General features: G+C 41.5%; 1 protein-coding gene across 1 annotated transcript in view; it reads left to right on the top strand.

Annotated features, from left to right (window-relative positions):
- RYR3 (ryanodine receptor 3) overlaps nt 1-19,776 on the top strand; it is a 393,465-nt gene that overhangs the window by 192,813 nt on the left and 180,876 nt on the right. Inside the window, exons 36-38 of the mRNA XM_012649115.1 lie at nt 819-1,019; nt 5,456-5,558; nt 6,365-6,502. Coding sequence (XP_012504569.1) covers nt 819-1,019; nt 5,456-5,558; nt 6,365-6,502 — 442 coding nt within the window. The remainder of the gene's footprint in view (nt 1-818; nt 1,020-5,455; nt 5,559-6,364; nt 6,503-19,776) is intronic.

The following is a 19,776-nucleotide window of genomic DNA, read 5'->3' as shown; positions in this document are numbered from 1 at the left end:
TTTTAATTAAATGGTATAATTATAATCACAAGTGTGGCAGACATATGCTTTGGTTCCTGGTTCACCTGGCAGGAGAAGGTGCACATTTGCCGGAGCGTCCTGCTAGGTGAGAGCACCCCACGCACCAGCAGCATCTGGCGTCTGTCTGTACCCAGGCAGACCGGAGAGCATCCTCTGATTACACGAGATGGTTAAGTGGAGGCGGGTTAATAGAACTTCTGCTTTTAAAAAATGTCAGGAACACACTGAGGATTAAAGGAGATAAAGCACGTCAAGTGCTTGGCAAAGTGCCTGGCAAAGAGTACTTGGTGGTTATAGCCATTGTTGTCATTATTAGTATAAATCATAATAGTGATAAGATTAGTAATAACAGTCCAAAGGGCAGGTCACAGAAAAACAGCGCAGATCAACCAAAAAACAATGAAAGATGGGAAGGGAAACAAACATTTCCATTTTCATCCTCCAGGACTGGAAGATGTCAAAAGGGAGGCAGTGCTCACGTGCATGATTTGATGCTGGTTTTTGTACTGAGCTTCCTGGCAAAATATTTTCTTAGACATGCTATTCTCTCTGTACACAAGCAGGTTTGTTCTGTCTTTAGTGAGCTCAATTTTTGGTTGTTCCTTTGGCCTTAATAGCAAAGAGTTATCTGCATTCAGGCTGACTTGGATTCAAGTCATAGCACCATGGTTACTGTCTGACACTGGACAAGTTACTTTGATTGTTCAAGTCTCAGTGTTATCATCTGTAAAATGGGTATGCTAGCAGCCTCACCAAATTACACGAATTGCTAGTATATGTATATATTTCTTTTGCAGATGTGTGAGCTCCTCAACTATCTCTGTGACTGTGAGCTACAACACCGAGTGGAGGCCATCGTGGCATTTGGTGACATTTATGTCTCCAAGCTACAGGCAAATCAGAAGTTCCGCTACGATGAGCTCATGCAGGCCCTGAACATGTCTGCAGCCCTGACCGCTCGGAAGACCAGGGAGTTCCGCTCACCCCCACAGGAGCAGGTGAGAGTCCCCTCCTGAGCTTCCATCCAATTCCTACAGAAGAACTTGAAACCTACAGAGCAGGGCACACGAAACCTTTATGATATCTGGGGCAGCCTCAAGAGCTGTGGAAGATCAAAAGACCCACTACAATGTCAGGAGACAGGCCTAGTCCTGTGCTAATGACAGCTGAGGAATATGTGCCGATTATCTTGGGTGGGAAAATAACCCTTGCTGAGCTGCACATGGGGCTTCCTACCTTCCCCTACCAACACCTCTGGGTCAAGCACCAGACCACTGTTGGGATGCACTTGTCACTCAGCAAGTACCCACCACTCAGAAGGAGTGTATCCACCAACCCTTCTAGAAGTCACTACCTGTCTATCAGAGACCGACAGAATATGGTCGACGTGCCCCGACTTATGAGAGTTGTTGCACAATCTTTCTCATCTAATGTGTCTAAGCCCCCCTGCCCAGTGTTTGCAACTCTCTCACAAAGCTGCCTCAGCCCACAGAGCCTGATCAAGAGGTCTCAGCAAGCGAGTTGTCTTTTGTGTTATGTTGCATTCCTTTTTTGCAGCACCCCACCTTGTGGTCAACCTTACCCAGATGGGCAGGCTTCTTTGAGAAGAATCAAAATCCTGGTGAGAAACTTCTCAGTGAGGAAGGGACATCTTGTAGAATAATAGTTTCCATTTTCCCCCACTGCTTAGCAGCTCGCTTAAACCCTGCTGGCTAGTTGACCGCTGCTTCCTAAATATTCAAAAGAAAGGACAGATCTTTCAGTGAAGAAATTAGTTTTCTGTCTCTGAAACTAGATCTCTGGATCTGAAATATATGTAACAAGCAGCTTATCCATAAGGGTTGTCAGTATAGTTACCACCATTTTATACTAATGCACAACTACACAACTTTATCCAGTTACTCTCCTAACCTATTTTATAGGATGTAGATATTTATATTGGCTTAAAAATGAACCAGTGAACCACATATCTTGGTGTTGAAAACATTTTCTTGAATACTGGCCTTGCTAAAGACCAGGCAAAGCTCATCATTCCTTTGTTAGATACAAAATGAGAAGGCCCTTTGGGATGGCTGGAATAGATCATCTGCGCCATGCCAAATGCACAAATGTGCTGTTCTCCCCAAGAATTACTCTTGAAGGCTCTACAAATGTTGTCAAGCTTGCTTTTTAGACTGGCAGTGGATCTGAATGTTCCCCCTTTCACTAGGAAAATGCCAGCTCTTTCTTTCACATGTATTTCTGAATACTGGGAAGGCAGAATGATGTGATGATGTGGTTCCTGTTGGCTTCAGACTGGGGCTCCCATTCTGGCTCCCCATTTTTTGCTGTGTGATCGTGGCCACATGACCTCTCTGTGCCTCAGTTTCTTTAGCTGCAAAACATAAATGGCATTTGCGTCTTCCTCCCAAGGTTCTTGCAAGGATCCCATGAGATATTCACTTAGATTGCTTAGCACGATGCGGTTATAGAGTAACTGTTCTATAAATACTAAGCAAGCCAGCGTTAATTTTAGTGTTAGAGGCATTTGCAATTGCCTCGTGCTATATTCTGTGACCTTCCATCAGTGACCCAGTGAGTGAGTTCCCACGTGTTCTCTGGCATCGCTGTCACCCAGCCAGGACTGAGTGAAACGCTGTCCGTGTGGATGTAGCTCTTGGTCCTGCCTCCCGGAAGGACAAGGTTAGCTCCCACCCTTCCTTTCCCCAGGTGCCTCCACACCTTCTCTTCTGCCGTCCCCTCCTCCTTCAGTACTCTAAACAGTCCTCTCAGCAATCATTTCAGACTCATTTCAGAAGTCTGTAACTCGAGAAATTCTTCCCTAATGTATGAGATCAGTGACTTTTGAGCAGGCACCGGAATCAGTGATACAGACTGCCTTGTCCCACTCCTAGAGTTTCTTATTCAGCAGGTCTAGGGTGATGCCCAAGCATTTGCACTTTTAGCAAATTTCCAGGTAATGCTGATCCTGCTGGTCTAAAAATAAAATGAAAGAAGGGACACTAACTGCCATGAAACTCGGCTGTCTTAGCTGCCACCCCACCCAGAGTATTCACCTCTAGAAGGCACCCACGCATGGAGTTCTCAACATAAGGAAGAATTTAATGTCATCAAAGGATATCAAATTTAATGTCATCGAAGATTTAGATCAGTTTCAGAGGACAGCAATGAAGAATCACTTGGAAAATAGGATACATGAGAATTAGAATTTTAAAATGGTGATATCCTTCTACAACCTTTCAAGAGAAAATAGAGATTTTTTTCAGCCTATAGCCGGAGAGTATTCAGAGAGATGAAAAAACATTGGGGGATATAGCTAAGTGTAAAAGAAGGTAGCGCTAAGATTAGTCTTACAGGTGTTGGTGAATTAGGCAGGCACGGTCAGCCAGCCAGCCTTTCACTTGCAAGAGGAGTCAATGAAGGGCATGACTTGCCCAGAAAATCCAGCTCATTCCAGCTTTCAGTTTTATGCCCTGCAGAAGGTAGGCCCCTGCTTCCTGAGTATTCCACCAAAGGAAAAGTCTTTTGGTAAAGAAATCAGTTTTCTGACTCTGAAACCACATCTTCATATCTTATAATATTTTTATTTAATCAACAACCTATCGTTATGTTTCTGATGTAATTACCATAATTTAACATCATGGAACAGCTGCAAAAATGACTTTTCCAACCTGTCTTATATGTGGATGGTATTTTCTTACAAATAATACCTCTACCTACTTCCAAAAAAATGGTTTACAGTAGACGCTTTGAGTAAGATTCTTCCTAACAACATTAAATAAAGTTCATAGCTTAATAAGAGATTGTAAATTTTTCCAACCTAGAAATCCTAAACAGAGTTTGGGTTATCCTGGCCGAGGCAGCAAAACGGACAAGATTATCTCTAGTTATTTCTTTAGTCCCTCCAGATGTTCACCGACCTGAGGTCGTGGGCCTGTGGCAAGAATTCAAAGATCCAGGAACCTGGGTGGGAATGAAAGACAGCTTTAATTTCACTAATCTCTGAGAGCGTTTCTTTTCATTTATAATGTAGGCAGCAAAACAAATTCCTGACTTTATCACCAACAGAAATTGCACCATTTTTTCATATCACATTACAGTGGTTACAATATCTAGAAATACCATTTACGTTCATCATGACGACCTCAAGATCACCGTGGCTGAGACCTGCCACTGCGTGTTTTTTTTTTTTTAACCCAATGAGTTAATAAAGAAGTACATATGTTACTGTACCACAAATTTGTTTTTTATGGTTTTGGTAACTGTATTCCAATATAATTGTTTCTCTTTGTAGTCCTATATATTTTATAATCTGAGAAGTAATCCATGGTTTCACCACAGTGTCAGAGGGGTCCATGGCACAAAAACTGTTAAGAATCCCTGAGACAAAACCATAAAAGAAAAGAATGACAGATTGACTGCGAAACATAAACTTACATGGCAAAAACAAAACAAAAACCCTGTAGACAAAATTAAAAGCTCACTGAAAACTGGGAAATATATTTGGAGTATCTATTACAAAGAGTTAAAAATCCAGAGGTGTATGAAGCACTCAAGGACTAGTTTTTTTAAAAGACAATTACCCAATAGAAAAATGGAGGAAGAACCTGGATGGGAAATTTATAAAATATAAAATAAAATTGGTCTTTCTGTGTGAAAAAACAAAATTCAACCTCACCAATTAATTTTAAATTAAAGCAACAGGGATATGACATTTTTCACCCATTAAATTGGAAAATATTTGAGAAAGTGTTAACTCTCATTACTATAATGAAGATGGCAAAGTAATACTTTTGTATCAATTTGGTAATAATTCAAATTATTGTGAGCTTTCTGGAGGGCAATTTGACAATTCATATCAAAAACCATTAAAATATGCAAACCTGTTGCTTTAGTCATTTCACTCCTAGGAGTTTATCCTAAGAAAATGATCAGAGATGCAAACAAAAACTATTTTAAAGGAAATTCAAACCACTTTATGGAAACAAATATAACAGAATAATTTAACATAAATTATTATTCATCCATATGATGAAACACATTGTACCTTTTAAAAATTAGATTAAGGAAATAAAATGTTCAAGATAAATTAAGTGAAAAACTCTGGTTTTTAAAAAGTGTGTCTAGAATATCCTAAGCTGTGTGTGTATATAGATAAAACCTGGAAGATAGTAACTAAAATACTAACAGTGGTTGTCTTGGGGTGGTGGGAACACAGTAAATTTTCTTTTTTAGGTATACGCCAAATTTTGTGCAATTAATAAGTTACCTTTAGAATTAAAAAAAAAGCCAAAGCTACTTTTACCAAAAAAAAAAAAAATTAATTAATTAAGTAAAATTTGCAAAGGCTGTTAGGTGTCTGTCTAAAGCAGGATCTGATCTCCCTTGAACCAAATTGAGATCCAACTAGCCATTCTTCTCTTGCCCCTCAAAGATCAACATGCTTCTTAACTTTCAACTGGGAGAGAACTGCCCCTGCCCAGAGGAGATCCGGGAGGAGCTGTACGACTTCCACGAGGACCTTCTCCTTCACTGTGGTGAGCTTCTGAGAGAAAAGTCTGTTCCCGATTCCTTCATTAGAAAGCTATTAGGGGGGTGGAAAGGCATTTTTGTATTTAAAATTACAATACTATTGTTCAAGAGGTGAATATCCTAATTACTTGTGTCAGAGAAGGTACCGGAAATAACCCTGGCAGAATATATGACTGAAATTCCTTCTGCCTAGAAAAGACTTTTCTGATATATGGAGAGGAAATAGGGTCTCCAGAGAAAGAAGATAGATAACTGATCCTTATATACACCTCAACCAATTTGTTTAAAGTTAAATAGTTGGGACTTGCTGCTCTCAGCTGAGCCAAGATTGTGATCTCTTTTTCTTTTTAGCTATTGTGGGGTGCGGATGTGTGTGTGTGTAATAACTTCTGCCCTTAGGTTTCTAAGGCAGCAATCCCTACTTTGATACAAATCTGGTTTTAAGTGGCTCTCAGCATTTGTGCTGCTTGTACGGGAGTAGATATAAGTAATATATGGGGAATTGATGACATTTCATTTGAAATAGCTCAATGTTAACTTTCTTTCTGGAGACCCTAGAGCCCTTTTGGAGTATAAATTAGAAAAATTACACTTTGGAATTGAAATTACTTGATGTTCTTGTCGACAATAAATCATTTTTTTTTTAAAAAATAACTTTCCAAAAGATATAATGTAGGTAAATATTTATGAGAGGCTGCCTATAGTATTTTTAGAAAGTTCCAGAAGAATGGGAAGCAGTTTTTTTTAAATTCTAACACATGGTAGTTCCATGTACTGTTTGGGATTTTCACTCTGTTCTGTGGCTCGCTAGGGGTTCCCTTGGAGGAAGAGGAAGAAGAGGAGGAGGATACCTCCTGGATGGGAAAACTGTGTACCCTGATGTGTAAAATCAAAGGCCCACCTGAGCCAGAAAAGGAGCAGCCGACGGAGGAGGAGGAGAGATGCCCTAGTAAGTGACATTGCCTTTTCGTGATAGTACTCCCAGCACTGCTCTTCTAGGACTTAATTAAGGTAATTGGCTTTCTAACAAATGCTGTAAGATACATGTGGGCTGCTTAACTTCAAAGCATCTGGAAATTATAATTGCTGGTAGTTATCATTATGTCTTTTGGGCTCTGCCTGTCTTCTGATTGAAGGAACTTTCGGACTCTTCTGAAACCTAAGAGATGGATCGCTGGGTATCTGCTCTTGTTGCCTGTCTACTTTAGAAGTGCCCGTAAACAGATTTCTGTTCTTCTTTCTTTTATGTTTCCATAATCTTCCTCTTTTAACTGTCATCATTTCTGTCACTTCCATTTGTGATTCCTTAGCATTGAAAATTGCCCCAGGGAAGAAATAAGATAATAGTAAAAGAGGGTTTATAAAGGAAATAGGATGTAGGGTTTTTTCCCCAAGGCAGAGAGTTTTTGGATTTTGGCTATGATTTTGATAATGCAGCATCCTAGAGAAATTTGACCTTCTGTTTTTCAGCAATGCCAAGACTTGTCCAGATTCATCTCTCTGGTCCTTATGCTATAGATGACTCCTACCATTTTGACCCATGTTGATCTTGTTTCATATCATGATTTGTTCTGCAGGGTGGTAGGCTGTCTCTAAGCCATTAGCATTTCAAGAGGAAGATTGTCTGAGTATTACATATCATCAGTCTTCTTGGTGAAGATTCAGCAAATTTATCATTTGTGTTAAAAAAAAGAGGAATTTCTCAGACTTAATATAGTTGCCTTTTATCTTGTTTCCTGTTCCTATCTATCTTGGAACACACTTTAAAATCATAGACTAGAGCAATTGACTGTCAAGATAGGATTGGTTTGTCTGAAGACACTACTTTTGGGTTCATACATCTTATTGCCCTTTATATTGACCTGTCATCTTTGTCAGAATATCCCTGAAGGGATTAAATCACCACCATTTATCAACAGACGCGTTGAAGCCTCTGGCAGAGTATATGGGGGACCTGGCACTGCCAACCCTTGATCGGTTCTATCAGTCATCATGGAAAGGGTGTGTCTTTGGTGAGAATGTGCCAGCAGGGTTCTAAAGTCAAAAAAAAGTGAGTTCGAATTCCCTTTGTGGTTACTGCCAAAGCGTAACTGAAAATAGACTGAGCTGACCCATATGTCTCTTATATTGCCTGCTGAGAGTCTATTTTGAAAGTGGATGCTTCCTTCCAACAGAGAGTATGTCATGACTGAGAGTCCTACAAGGTGACCATTTCATGTGAGGTAAATGGAGTCAGTAGATGAAATCACTTATCGTCTACCTCTGTGAAGTTTCCCTGATACTAAGAATGATGTTCAGGTGCCAAGAATGGTGATCTTTAGCTTTGCTCCCTCCATCCTCAGGCAGACAGACCACGTTCTGTCTGTTTTGGTAGAACATGCACACTAGAGAGGCCAACGCAGCATGCAATTCTGTGTCTTCACCCCATGCTGCTCCTCTTCCATAAGTGGAATTATGAGTGGTTCGAGCTCTATTTCATAAGTGTTCTATCCTGGGATCCCAGAAATAGAGGAGACGGTCAAAGTGGTGAAGCATGTCTAGTTATCAGCATATAGTTTCCCTGCTGGATGTTCCAGAGACGTGGATTCCCTCACTCGGGTGACATTTCAAGATAAATTTTTGGGAATGGTTTAGCCACCACCACCACCCCCAAAAAAATTGTTTTTAATATGATCAAATGGAGGCAGTGTTTATGAATGCATAGCCCCGTGCAATGAAGTTGCAAAATGCTAATTTCAAAATTATTGGTAACTCTGTCCAATCTGATTTTTCTTACCCTTGCATTTGATAAAATAACGAAAGTGTAGATAATGATAAGAACATTCTATAGTGAATTGACAACTTACCAAGCACCTCACACATGTCCTAGTTTACTGTTGTTAGTTTTTTTTCACTCCTCTATTGTGTAGTTGAGGGAAATAGGATTCAAAAGAATTAAGGGATATTTGTTCATTCATTTATTCTTTTCATCCTTATCTGGTTCCAGAAAAATTCCCAGATTTTGCCCCCAGCCCAAGGTAACTAAAATGAGAAAAGCTGTGACTTGAACTCACATCTTCTGACTCTTCCGCTATACCATGAAGCTTGCCAAAGAACTTACTGGCATCTTCATCATAAGCCCAAACACAAATACGTATAGAATGGTCTTTAAAAATCATTATCTTTTTGTCTTGCTTACTATATCTGTGAGATAACTCTCCACTGTGACTCATATGTAGAAAGTCTGAACTCAACAGAATGCAAAGTTTTAACATTTCAAAGTTTGCCAAGCCAAAGATCTGGGCAGTTTTCTGAAAAGGTAGTGGTGAGCCAACCCTGCGATTGTTCCTCTGTGAGAGGTTGGTGTTGGCCAGATGACCTGCAAGGAAACCATATTTTTTCTAGAAAAGAGGGAGAAACAATATCTTGAAACTCTGAGAATTCTGCTAACTGGCTCGATGTTAGAGGAATTTGCCTAAATTAACTCCACGCCATATTGTCAATGAAAGCTGTTACAATATTATCAAAAGATCATATGATAATTAAGAAGTAAAAGAATTTAATAGTAACAGCTCACCATAGTAAGTCACATTTTTCTTCATATCCCAATCCAGAAAATTCCCTAGAAAATCTTTTACCTAGATTTAATTCTAAAACAGTACTTCTCGCACAGTGCAGTTTAAGCAGGGATTCCTTGAATGTAAATGTATAGCCACTGAGTTATTCCTCCAGAAGAGGCCAACTAGCTATTTCTGCTAAATTCTAAAATTAACAAAATGAAATCACCTATAAAATTTTATGGATAAAATTTGATGCATTCCTGATCTCTGTCATTCACTGAATGCTTTCCCCATGGGAAGTTTTTTTCAATCACCTTTCTGTGAAGAAATGTTCCAAGGGGTATTACATGCTCTTTAACAATGAGAGGACAGGGGAAGGAAGCTCCCTGCTGGCATCTCGTCTCTATTCTTAGAGGCCTATAATGACCTATTGCAATTCAGCTTTGTGTGGCATAAATTAAGAATTGAGTTGTAAGTGAGTGTGAGGAGTCCATCTGAAGGAAGTGAACACCACTCTTCTATCTTTTGCCCTGTGATGTTTGCCTTAGAATACTACTTCCCACAGTGCCAGAGCTGAGCTGGCACTGTTGATCTTGAATAGCTCTTCTCTGCCATTATTCTTCTGATGAAGACCAGAACTAAAGGTAACCCTGGAGGTGACCTTAACCCATCAAGCCCCAAAGCTGCCACTTGTGTCAGCTCTTGCCCAGTCACTGAATGGCCCAGGAGCCCTAGACAAAACTTCTCCCCCAGCTAAATGCTGCAGATTTTTTAGTGCTAAGGAGGAGAAAATGTCTACTATTCACCCCCAAAATAAGTCCTGGGCCTCCAACACAAATACTCATGTGCAAAGTACAATAACTTGGTAATAGGTGCACCTATAGAGCTCGGGCAATATTTCCAAACCTCTTCTCTAAAATCTCTGCAAACAGCCTCTCCCTAAAACATATATAAACACAGATATCTTCTCCATGAAGTCTTTCTTTCAACCTCTTCCTCCTTTCCCCTGCCCCAGCCATATAGTGGACTTCCTGACAGTGTATGCATGACTTTCCACGTTACGTGGGGTGTCTTAATGCAGGGAGCACATTGTCTCGTTTCCATATTCAGTTTGGTGGCAGAAATCTTTTTGACCTACAACTGCATGTTAGTCACTTAAGGCTCATCAAGATGAAGAAAACAGGGACCTCACAGACAAGGGAGGAAAAATGCATGGGCAAGCAACTCAATACCATGAGGTCAGATGTACTCTAATAAAAGTGCAGACAGGCCGAGCATGGTGGCTCACGCCTGTAATCCTAGCACTCTGGGAGGCCAAGGCGGGAGGATTGCTTGAGGTCAGGAGTTCAAGACCAGCCTGAGCAAGAGTGAGACCCCGTCTCTACTAAAAATAGAAATAAATTAGCTGGACAACTAAAAATATACATATAAAAAGTTAGCCAGGCATGGTGGAGCATGCCTGTAGTCCCAGCTACTCGGGAGGCTGAGGCAGAAGGATTACTTTAGCCCAGGAGTTTGAGGTTGCTGTGAGCTAGGCTGATGCCATGGCACTCTAGCCCAGGCAACAGAGCGAGACACTGTCTCAAAAAAAAAAAAAAAAAAAGTGCAGACAAAATACAGCAGCTGGCCAGAGGAGGGGAGTGGGCAAATGTCCATGAAGAACATAGATGGGTAGATAAAAGAAGAGGGGAAAAGCATTTTTAATGAAAAAAGCTGCTTCAACAAAGCAACTCAGTGTCATGAGGTCAGATGGACTCTAATAAAAGTGCGGACACATACAGCAGCTGGCCAGAGGAGAGGAATATATGTGACCTTACAGACAGGGGAGGAAAAGGGCATGGACAAGCAAAGGCCCGGCAGTGGAAAAATTCAGGTCACATACAAGAGTGGCAACAAGTTGAGATTGGCTGAATTGTAAAAGGAATAGAATGGGATATTATGGGAAAAAATAAAGTGGTGTTAAAACATACAATATATTGGGAAAAAATCCAATGGTTAAACTATATTCCAGTCTTAGAGTGTTACTGTTTGTTACTATTTGTTATACCCGTGTATTTTATAATACTTGGTCTTCCAATTGTCAGGGAGGGTGTCAACATTTACAGGATACCCACTTTATCCTGAGCATTGCCTGAAGCACTTCTATAAATATTACCCTGTTTAATTCTCACAACAACAATATGTAGTAGACAATTTTATTCCTATTTTACACCTGAAGAAACTGAAGTAAATAACAGATTAAGTAACTTTCCACAATCACACAGTGGTGGCATAAAAATGCAAACCTTTGTCAACCTGAGTTCAATTCCCACCCATGTTATTTGTATTATATAATAGCATCCTGCCCCCTGTAGGCAATGGCTATGAAAGGTTCTTGAAGACTAAATCGATCATTAATGTACTCAAAAATAGTGAGGAAATTATGAGCAAGGGCTCTGGAGTTTAGGCTGCCTAGTTTTAAATTCTTGCTCTGCCACATAATATCTGCAAGGCTGAGTGTGTGATGGCTTCTCCGTGCCTCAGTTTTCTCATCTATAAATACTTACCTCGTTGGGTTGATATAAGCATTAAATTAGTTAACAAATGAAAAGCGCTTAAATATGTGCCTGACACATAGTAAGCACTTTAACTATTTTTTGGCTATTAAAATGTTTGTTAATCACCTTCTATATCTCAGGCACTGTATTAGGCATCAATCAAACTGTTTTAGCAAGATAATGGTCTTTTAATCAATGATTTAGTCCTCACAAACCTTTGCTGGCCATTGCCTGCAGCGGGGAGACATTGAAGGCCTGTTAGAATTTCATGGCATCATTGCGTTGCTCTGGGTGAGAAATACCAAGGACTTGAATAGGGCCGGTGCAGTAGACAGGATGATGGTCCCCAAAGATGTCCACATCCTGATCCCTGGAACCTGGGAATGTGTTACCATAAATGGCAAAGGATAATTTAGATTGCCGATGGAATTAAAGTTGCTAATCAGGAAATCTCTGGAATTATTGGAGTGGACCCTAAGTAATCACAAGGGTCCTTAAAAGTGAGTGAGAGAGACAAAAGAGGTCCAGAAAGATGCAACAGGAGAAAGGCACCGCGCAGATTTTCTAGAGGAAAGGGCCATGAGCCCAGGAATGTGAGCCATCCCAGAACGTAGAAAAGGCCAGGAAATGGATTCTCCCCTCGAGCCTTCTGGAAGGAATGCCCCCTGCCACACCTTGATTTTAGCCCAGATCTGGGTCAGACTTCTGATCTGTAGAACCGTACGATAGTAAATTTGTGTTGTTTTGAGCCCCTAGGTTTGTGGTCATTTGTCACAGTGGCAATAGAAAACTAATACAGGTGGCAACAGCAAAAAGTGTTTTCTAGATGTCAGACACGTAGTAAAGGTAGGACTGGCATTTCTTGGCAACCGGTTAGAAATGTAAGGAAGAGGAAAGCGTTAGAGTCTTTATGAATTCATGAGAGGTAGGCAAATGCGTTAACAGGCATGGAGATGGGGAAAGGGGACAGAGCCTTACTTTTATTTAGTTCCATAAAAGTTGCAAGAAGATTTTCCACACACAGTCTCGCTCTCCTGATAGCTCTGCATAGCAAACAACACAGGTTAGTACTGGCTTAGTGACAAGGAAATGGAGAATTCAAGGCTTTAAGCAACTTGGCTACCTCACTGATGCGAAAGCAGGGATCAGAATTCATTGTTTCGGGCTCCCGGTCCAGTGCTGTGCAGTAATGGACGTGTAACAGGTATTCTGCGATCTATGCAGTTAATCAGTGTCTGGCCCTGTCTTTTGGTAGCCTATGTTTCTCACTCAGGAGTGAGAATATCTAACATTTATCGAAACACCTACTTTGTGCCAAGTACTGCGCCAGACGCTTCGCATTGCCTCATATGATTTTATCCTCACAACAAGCAACCAAGTGTGGTGAGCTCCAGGGTTCCATTTTGTGCACTAGACAACTAAGCCTGAGAGTAACAAAATAGTTTGGCCAAGGTCTTACAACAAGTAAGAAAAAGACCAAGATTTGAATCACGTTCCATATCCAGGATGGGTGCTCTCTGCAGAGCACTGCACGGCGATGCAGGGGAAGGGGGCTGTGGGTTGGAAAGAGAGGGAGAGGGAAGCACAGATATTTAGGATCGGGGCACAGTAGCTCGCCTCATAATCACTTTATTCTCTATATTGAACAGACATAGAAACTAAAAAAAAAAAAAGGCAAGTTGATTACTTTCCTGGCTGAGTAAAGACAGAGACCCCAGGTCCCTGGGTCCTTTGCTGTGCCATGCCTGCTCCATCTTTATTCCAGAGGCTTCCCTCCCTAACACATCAGCAAACATGCTCTGTCCTCTCTGCTCTTGTCGCCATCATCATCATCATCAGTCATTTAATCGCCTGGATGTTTTCAGAAAGTGATTATGAGGCTGGTTGACTGATTTCAAAAACAGCAGGCTAATTATGTCCATATGATGGATGAGGCCCCTTGGGGCTGTGGGGAAGGACTGGCAGAGTCGGGCTGACACACGACAGTGCAGTGTCGCTGGTGGCTTGCGGGGCTGCCTCCAGCAGTTTGGGGGTGTCCAGCAGGCAAGAGAGACGGTCCTGCTTCCATACTTTCTCTACCCTTACAGGTGTGGAGGCTCTGGAAAAGGTAGAAAACCACTGAGGGAGGGAAATTTAGAAATAGATTTAGCAGAAATATTCACCTGTTATAAGACTGCAACACAGCCTGCCCTGAGAGCCAAGCTCAGGGGCTGCCAGACTACGATGACTATTGTGGGGTTCACGGCCAGTGTGGACAGAGTCAGGAGGCTCCGTGTTGGGTGCACCTTCCCCTGGACAGCTCTCACAGGGCCGCCTCAGCAGACCACCTCTTTACAGGAACCTAGTTTTGTTTATTAAATCGAAGTATGTCTTTGCCTAAATAAAAAAAGTACAGTGAGGCTTAGGCTAATAAGGACCATCACTATTGGGGAAACTTAGTCCCTGCCACATCTGTTGTCTACTTGCACATGATAATTGAGAGGACTGAATGAACATTCAGGTACAGTATTTAACACAGAGTCGGACATGCAGGAAGCTCTTCGTAAATGTTGGCTGCTATTACAACAATGCAAAGTAGGATGTGGTAGCAAGCGGTGTGAACTTTTACCCTTATTCGTCAGCCGAGGAAGCCAACATAGAAGGAAACAGGTATATATATCCAAAAATTAAATCTAGAACTGGGATGTGTTCTGCTGCTTGCTGTGGAGCCTGGGGCCAGCCCTGCACCTTCACCCACCTCGGGAGTCTGACAGCCAGGGCCTGTTCATTGTGCCCTGATGACATGAAGTAAAAGGGAGTAGTCCTTTCTTGTCACCCAAGAACAATGCTCCAGGTCATCTTCACATACTTTTCCTTTTCTTGCAAAGAGCCTTGTAACTTTATTCTCAGTGATCCCGACAGTGTTATTTTGCTACAAAAATGAGGCCAGTGTGGTACCTACCACACAGCCTGGGCCAGAGAGGCACCTGGCAAGCGCAGAGAAATTAGCATAATGGATTCTCCAAAAGTCTCCTTGGATCAGTGGATTTAACTTTTTCCCTGCCCTTCTCGGCTAACAAGTAATAGATATTTTGCTGCTTTGTAATTCAGACCAGACTTTCAGCCTCAAGGAAGCTCTAGGGCACAGAGCACAGAGGGCGCAAGGCCTTCCCCAGTAAATCTTCCTCACTAAATCTGTAGGGTGTTATGGTGCCACGTGACCCCTGACGTAGGAACGTGCCTTTCCCCAGCAGCAATCAGCACAGTCGTCTAAAAGGCCATCACGTTGCCACAGCTCATCTCCTCCATGTAAATGATTAGTGGTGCGCAGTGATGCTTTGATAATGGCCACTTAGCGTAGTCAATAACTGCTGGAATTTTGAGATTTTGTTTTATTCCTTCAACCTCTGGTTTAGCTATTAGGAAGAGCAAGCTGCCTTACATTAAAATAGGTCATTAAAATGTGGCGGTAAAATTGTTGGTGCTCATCAATTTAACCTGATGGAGCCATAGGCTTTCATTTGCCATTTTAATAAATTAGTGCAACCCTTTTAAGAGCTTAGTGGGTCTGATAGAAATAGAATCTTAGAATATTAAGCCACAGGTGACCTGACTTCATAGAACTAGACAGAGACACAGAGAGGTAGCGTGTCTTACCCAAGGTCACATAGCCAGAACTAGAACAAAAGATTTATATGCCCTGCCCAGTACGCTTGTTACTATACCACACTTATAATCATTTTCTTCAACATGAATTTTATATTGCTAATTTTGTTTTATTGGTAAAGAAATCAAGGCTCTGGGAAAGTGAGTAATCTGCACAGCTAAGAGTCAGAAAAAGAACTAAAGCTTTATGATTTTCAGGATTTTATTTCTGAATCTGTTTCATGGTTTGTTAAGAAAGCATCAAGACAATATGATATAAATTTAAAGCATTAATGGAGATAACTCTTTTTTGGAGTTTTATGAAGCTATTGAAAGTAAACACCTCTAAGATGGCAAAGTTGTTGGCTTTGGATTTCAGCAGCATAGGTTTGAATCCCAGCCCTGACATTTACTAATTGTGATATCAGTATGTTTCAGTTTCCTTGTACGTAAAATGAGAACAACAGTAATTTCTACCTCATGGGTAAATACAAGGATTGAGTAAAGTAGTGCTCAGTTTAATATCCTGGTACTGAGAAGTTTGTATACCCTTCAGCTTCTGAAGTGAGTATGCGAAGTACAGGTCATAAGAACTTCGTCTCCACGTTTATCATGTCAGATGCTTTCAGCAAACAAGCAACAGAGAGCCCGGCTCGGGCAGAGTATCCAACAGGGATTTCATTGACTGATGTGCCTGTGGGTTTGCAGATGAAGCCAGTCACTGGGCTGCATTGATCCTGTGGGCCTGCTTGCTGTCCCCACAGTCATCCTGTCCATGTTCTAGCTTTGCACTCGAGCTGGCAGGAAGTTGGTGGCTGCAGTTCTGGGCCTCATATCCATGCACTACAGTGTCCAAGAGAAGAGTTTATCCTGCCCTGGTATTACAAGCAAGGACCCTGAGATCATCTTTGGAGAACTTGGTCACAGGCCCACCCCTGAACCGTGAGTGTGACTGGAAAGCAGTGCATACTGGTTGACTTAAGTCAACAGGTCCCATTTCCAAAATGAGGCTGGGTCATCTTGCCCTGACCCAGGTACATCTCTGCTGTAAGGCAGAGAGGTGGAACCTTGGATAAAGTCAGGGATCTGTTAAGAAGGAAGAAGAGACAAGTGGGTGCTGGGGCTGTAGTGGGTAATATGCATTATGCACGATGGTCATCATCTTCAGCATCTTCAATTTACTGAGCGGTTAGTATTGAGGTATAGCTGTTTCTAGCCCTTGATGTTCAGAAGAAGACTAAAGGCCAAAAAAAATCTGTGCTGCTAGAACTGGAGATGGTGCTGTCTGTGATCTGTGCACATTATCTAATGGGCCACGGCAGTTCTCCAGTAGGTACTTGCTGAGTTCAACATTGGCTCTGGCTTGATGGGAACTCTGGGCTAGATGTAAGCAGACCCCAGCTGTATCGCCAGCCCTGCCATATACGCCAGTGGCCCCAACAAAAACATAGAAAACTGGGCTTCTCCCTGCTTCTGTGCGTACTTTTGTGTTAATAGTAGCTTGCTCACTCTCCAGTCTGATTTGCAGCTTCAGAAATGAGTCCAATACTCTCAACCCAAGACTTTCTGTCAGTCGGAGTATATTAGTTTTCTACTGCTGCTGTAACAAATGACCACAAACTTAGTGTAAAATGTGCTAGTGTCCTCCAGGAGCCTGTAGGGGAAAAATCCATGGCTTGCCTTTCCCAGGTTGTGGTCTTCCTGCATTCCTTGGCTGGTGAGTGGCCCCCTTCTGTGATGGTATCATGCTGGTCTTCATTTCTGGTCTTCGTTTCTGTCATCACGAGTCCTTCTCCAACGCAGACTCCCCTGCTTCCCTCAGGGAAGAACCCTTGTGACTACATGGAGCCCTGGATAATCCAGGATAATCTCCCCATCTCGAAATTATTAACTTAATCACATCTGCAAAGTCCCTTTAATATATTCATAGGTTCTGGGGATTAAAACATGGACATCTTTGTTGGGGGCATTATTCAGCCTGCTACAGGAAGAATGAAAGCAGAGGTCAAAATATCCTTGTTCTTTACACTTGAAAATGATCTACCACCTGTTCATGCCTCCAGAGCATTTACAGCATAAAAAGTCAGCAAGCTGACTTTTTAATCACCTAGAATTTTAAAATGTGTACATAATTTAAATGCACATAATTATTTTTCTTTTCTTATTGTAATGTGAACATTATAAATTGCTTTCTAAGTTTAACCTAAGTACAGTGCAAATTTTGTTTGCTCCCTCTTCTCAATGTAATTGGAAGACTTTTTCTTCCAAAATGACCCAGACTTAAGAGTGTTCACAAAAATGTACACCAGCATAGGTATGGCATCTGTAAGCTCCAGGGATTTGCTTTGCCGGTGGCCAACATCTACTCTTTGATAATAAGTACATACTTCGTTGTATGATAGCCACTTGGATTGTGATCTAAATTTGGAGGAGAAAAGAAAAGATTCTTTCCAGACCCCTGCAGCCTAAAAATTTAAACCTGTACCATGACAGTAAATGACCTTTCTTTTATGGTAGTTGGGATTGCAAAACTAGTAATTTGACCATTTAAAAAGGACCAACTGTAGCAGATGATTCTCTAGAGAATTTCTTTTTTTTTTGGTGATAAAATGGTAAATTTTATTATATATATTTCATCATAGTATTTTTAAATTTTTAATGTGAATACAAATACAGTTTAAGAATTGAGAAGTCTTACAGTCTCCCTTTTTTTCCTCCTCACATTTAAGCAATAATCATCATCTTTCCAACGAGGTCAAAACTTGGAAGGAAAGAACTCTTAAAAGAGAAGGTCACAAAGAAGTAGCTTGTGAGAATTCTCCAAAGTCTCCTAAAGTGACTGGAACAGCTTCTAAAACGAGATGGACTACATCTCTCCATGTAAGGAAGAGAATTTACAAGATCCCATGCCAAAGGAGTCACCAAATCTCGGTTTTTTCATAGCCGATCAAAGTCTCTACCAGCACCTCATCCGGTTCGCTATTTTGGTAACTCAAGTTTAGGCCTTTGTCCAGGTAGGTAACGTTTCTTCAAGGCACAGCACTGAAGTTCAGTCACTTTTACCCCAAGTAAAATCCTTATTCTGTCCCTTAAACCCTCAGTTTTCGCCAAAGTTAGACAAGCAACACTCTCAAGGACATGAAGACACTACCCTAAAAACAAAATAACTTTTGCTGGAAAAGTCTCTTACCAATTCAATGGGCCAGTATGTCTAATAGCATTATATTCACTTTACACAAGGCAGATCATAGGCTTGCATTATTTACTTATTCATCCAATCAACCAAATTTTTTGAGCCCTACTATGTGTTACATATTAGACTCTGATGGTGCCTTGATAAGCAAACCCAGACGTAGTCCCCACCCTCAGAGCTTACAGTCTAATGGGAGGTACAGACAGTAATCAAATAGTCAAAAAAAAGAAAGTGAAATTCTAGCAGTGCAGAAGGCTGTGAGGCATATTATAGGTATTTGTTTTAGGGATATTGAGGGGAGTCTTCCTTGAGGAAGGGGACTGAGATCCGAAAGGCTAACATGAGTTAGCTTAACAAAGACGGGAGGAGAAAGCATCTCAGGCAGAGGGAACAATGACAACTTCAGAGTAGGAAGAAACATGCCCAGGGGAAGGGTTGGAAGAAATACCGTGTGGCCAGAGCACAGCGAGCACAGGCTTCTGTGGCTGAAGTCAGTGAGGCCAAAGAGTAAGAGCTGGGCATGCAGGACTTTTATAAATTATACAAAGGAATTTTTAATTTATCCTGAGAGCGTATAGAGGAAGCCTTCAGAAGATTTTAAGCAATGGCAAGAGATCACGAGTTATAAATTTTGGAAACATCACCTCATCTCTGAGGTGACTGACAAATACTGGGAGTAAGTTTATGACATGGTTTAAACAGGACATGATGGTAGTACGGACTTGCAGTAGAGACGGAGAGAAGTGGACAGAGGATGCAAGGCACCCGAATGAATGAAGCAGTGGGAGGGATCAAGGACCACCCCCAGCTCTGCAGGGGGCACTCCACAAAGGTGGGGGGCCTTGCAGGAGAAAGCTCTGCAACAGTGGGTTTCTGTCGTCTTTCTCACCACATAGCATCTGTATGTGCCCAGGTGTGCACCTCTGTGACAGTGCGTCTGCCTATACAAATGTACCCTGTTATGCAACTGTAGAAATCTAAAGCAGCAAGATTGTGCATCAAGAAAGGCAGCTTCCAAATCATTTACAGCCTTGAGCAAAGGTTCCAGAGTCTATGAGACATCTATTTGGTGACTAAGAAGAAATCCATCCATTCTCATCACCCACACATCAGAATTAGATCAAGTTGGCAGTGTGAAAGTGCTCTCAGGGAGTTAGGCATAAAACCATTCGGAAGCAATGTTTGCACTCTTCTCTTCATTGAACAGTGTTTAACAAACATTTAAGGACCTTCCGTTGGCTATCGCTTACATGGAGCTTTTGCTGTACACTCACCATTTTAAAAGACTCTCTTGAAAAAATTGAGAAACCTTTATAATCAATTCTTTTTT

This window comes from Propithecus coquereli, unplaced genomic scaffold (genome assembly GCF_000956105.1).
Source record: "Propithecus coquereli isolate 6110/MARCELLA unplaced genomic scaffold, Pcoq_1.0 Scaffold3, whole genome shotgun sequence".
NCBI classification, from domain to species: Eukaryota; Metazoa; Chordata; class Mammalia; order Primates; family Indriidae; genus Propithecus; species Propithecus coquereli.
The sequence above is the reverse complement of the archived record's forward strand: the minus strand, read 5'-3'. Positions and strand labels throughout refer to the sequence as shown.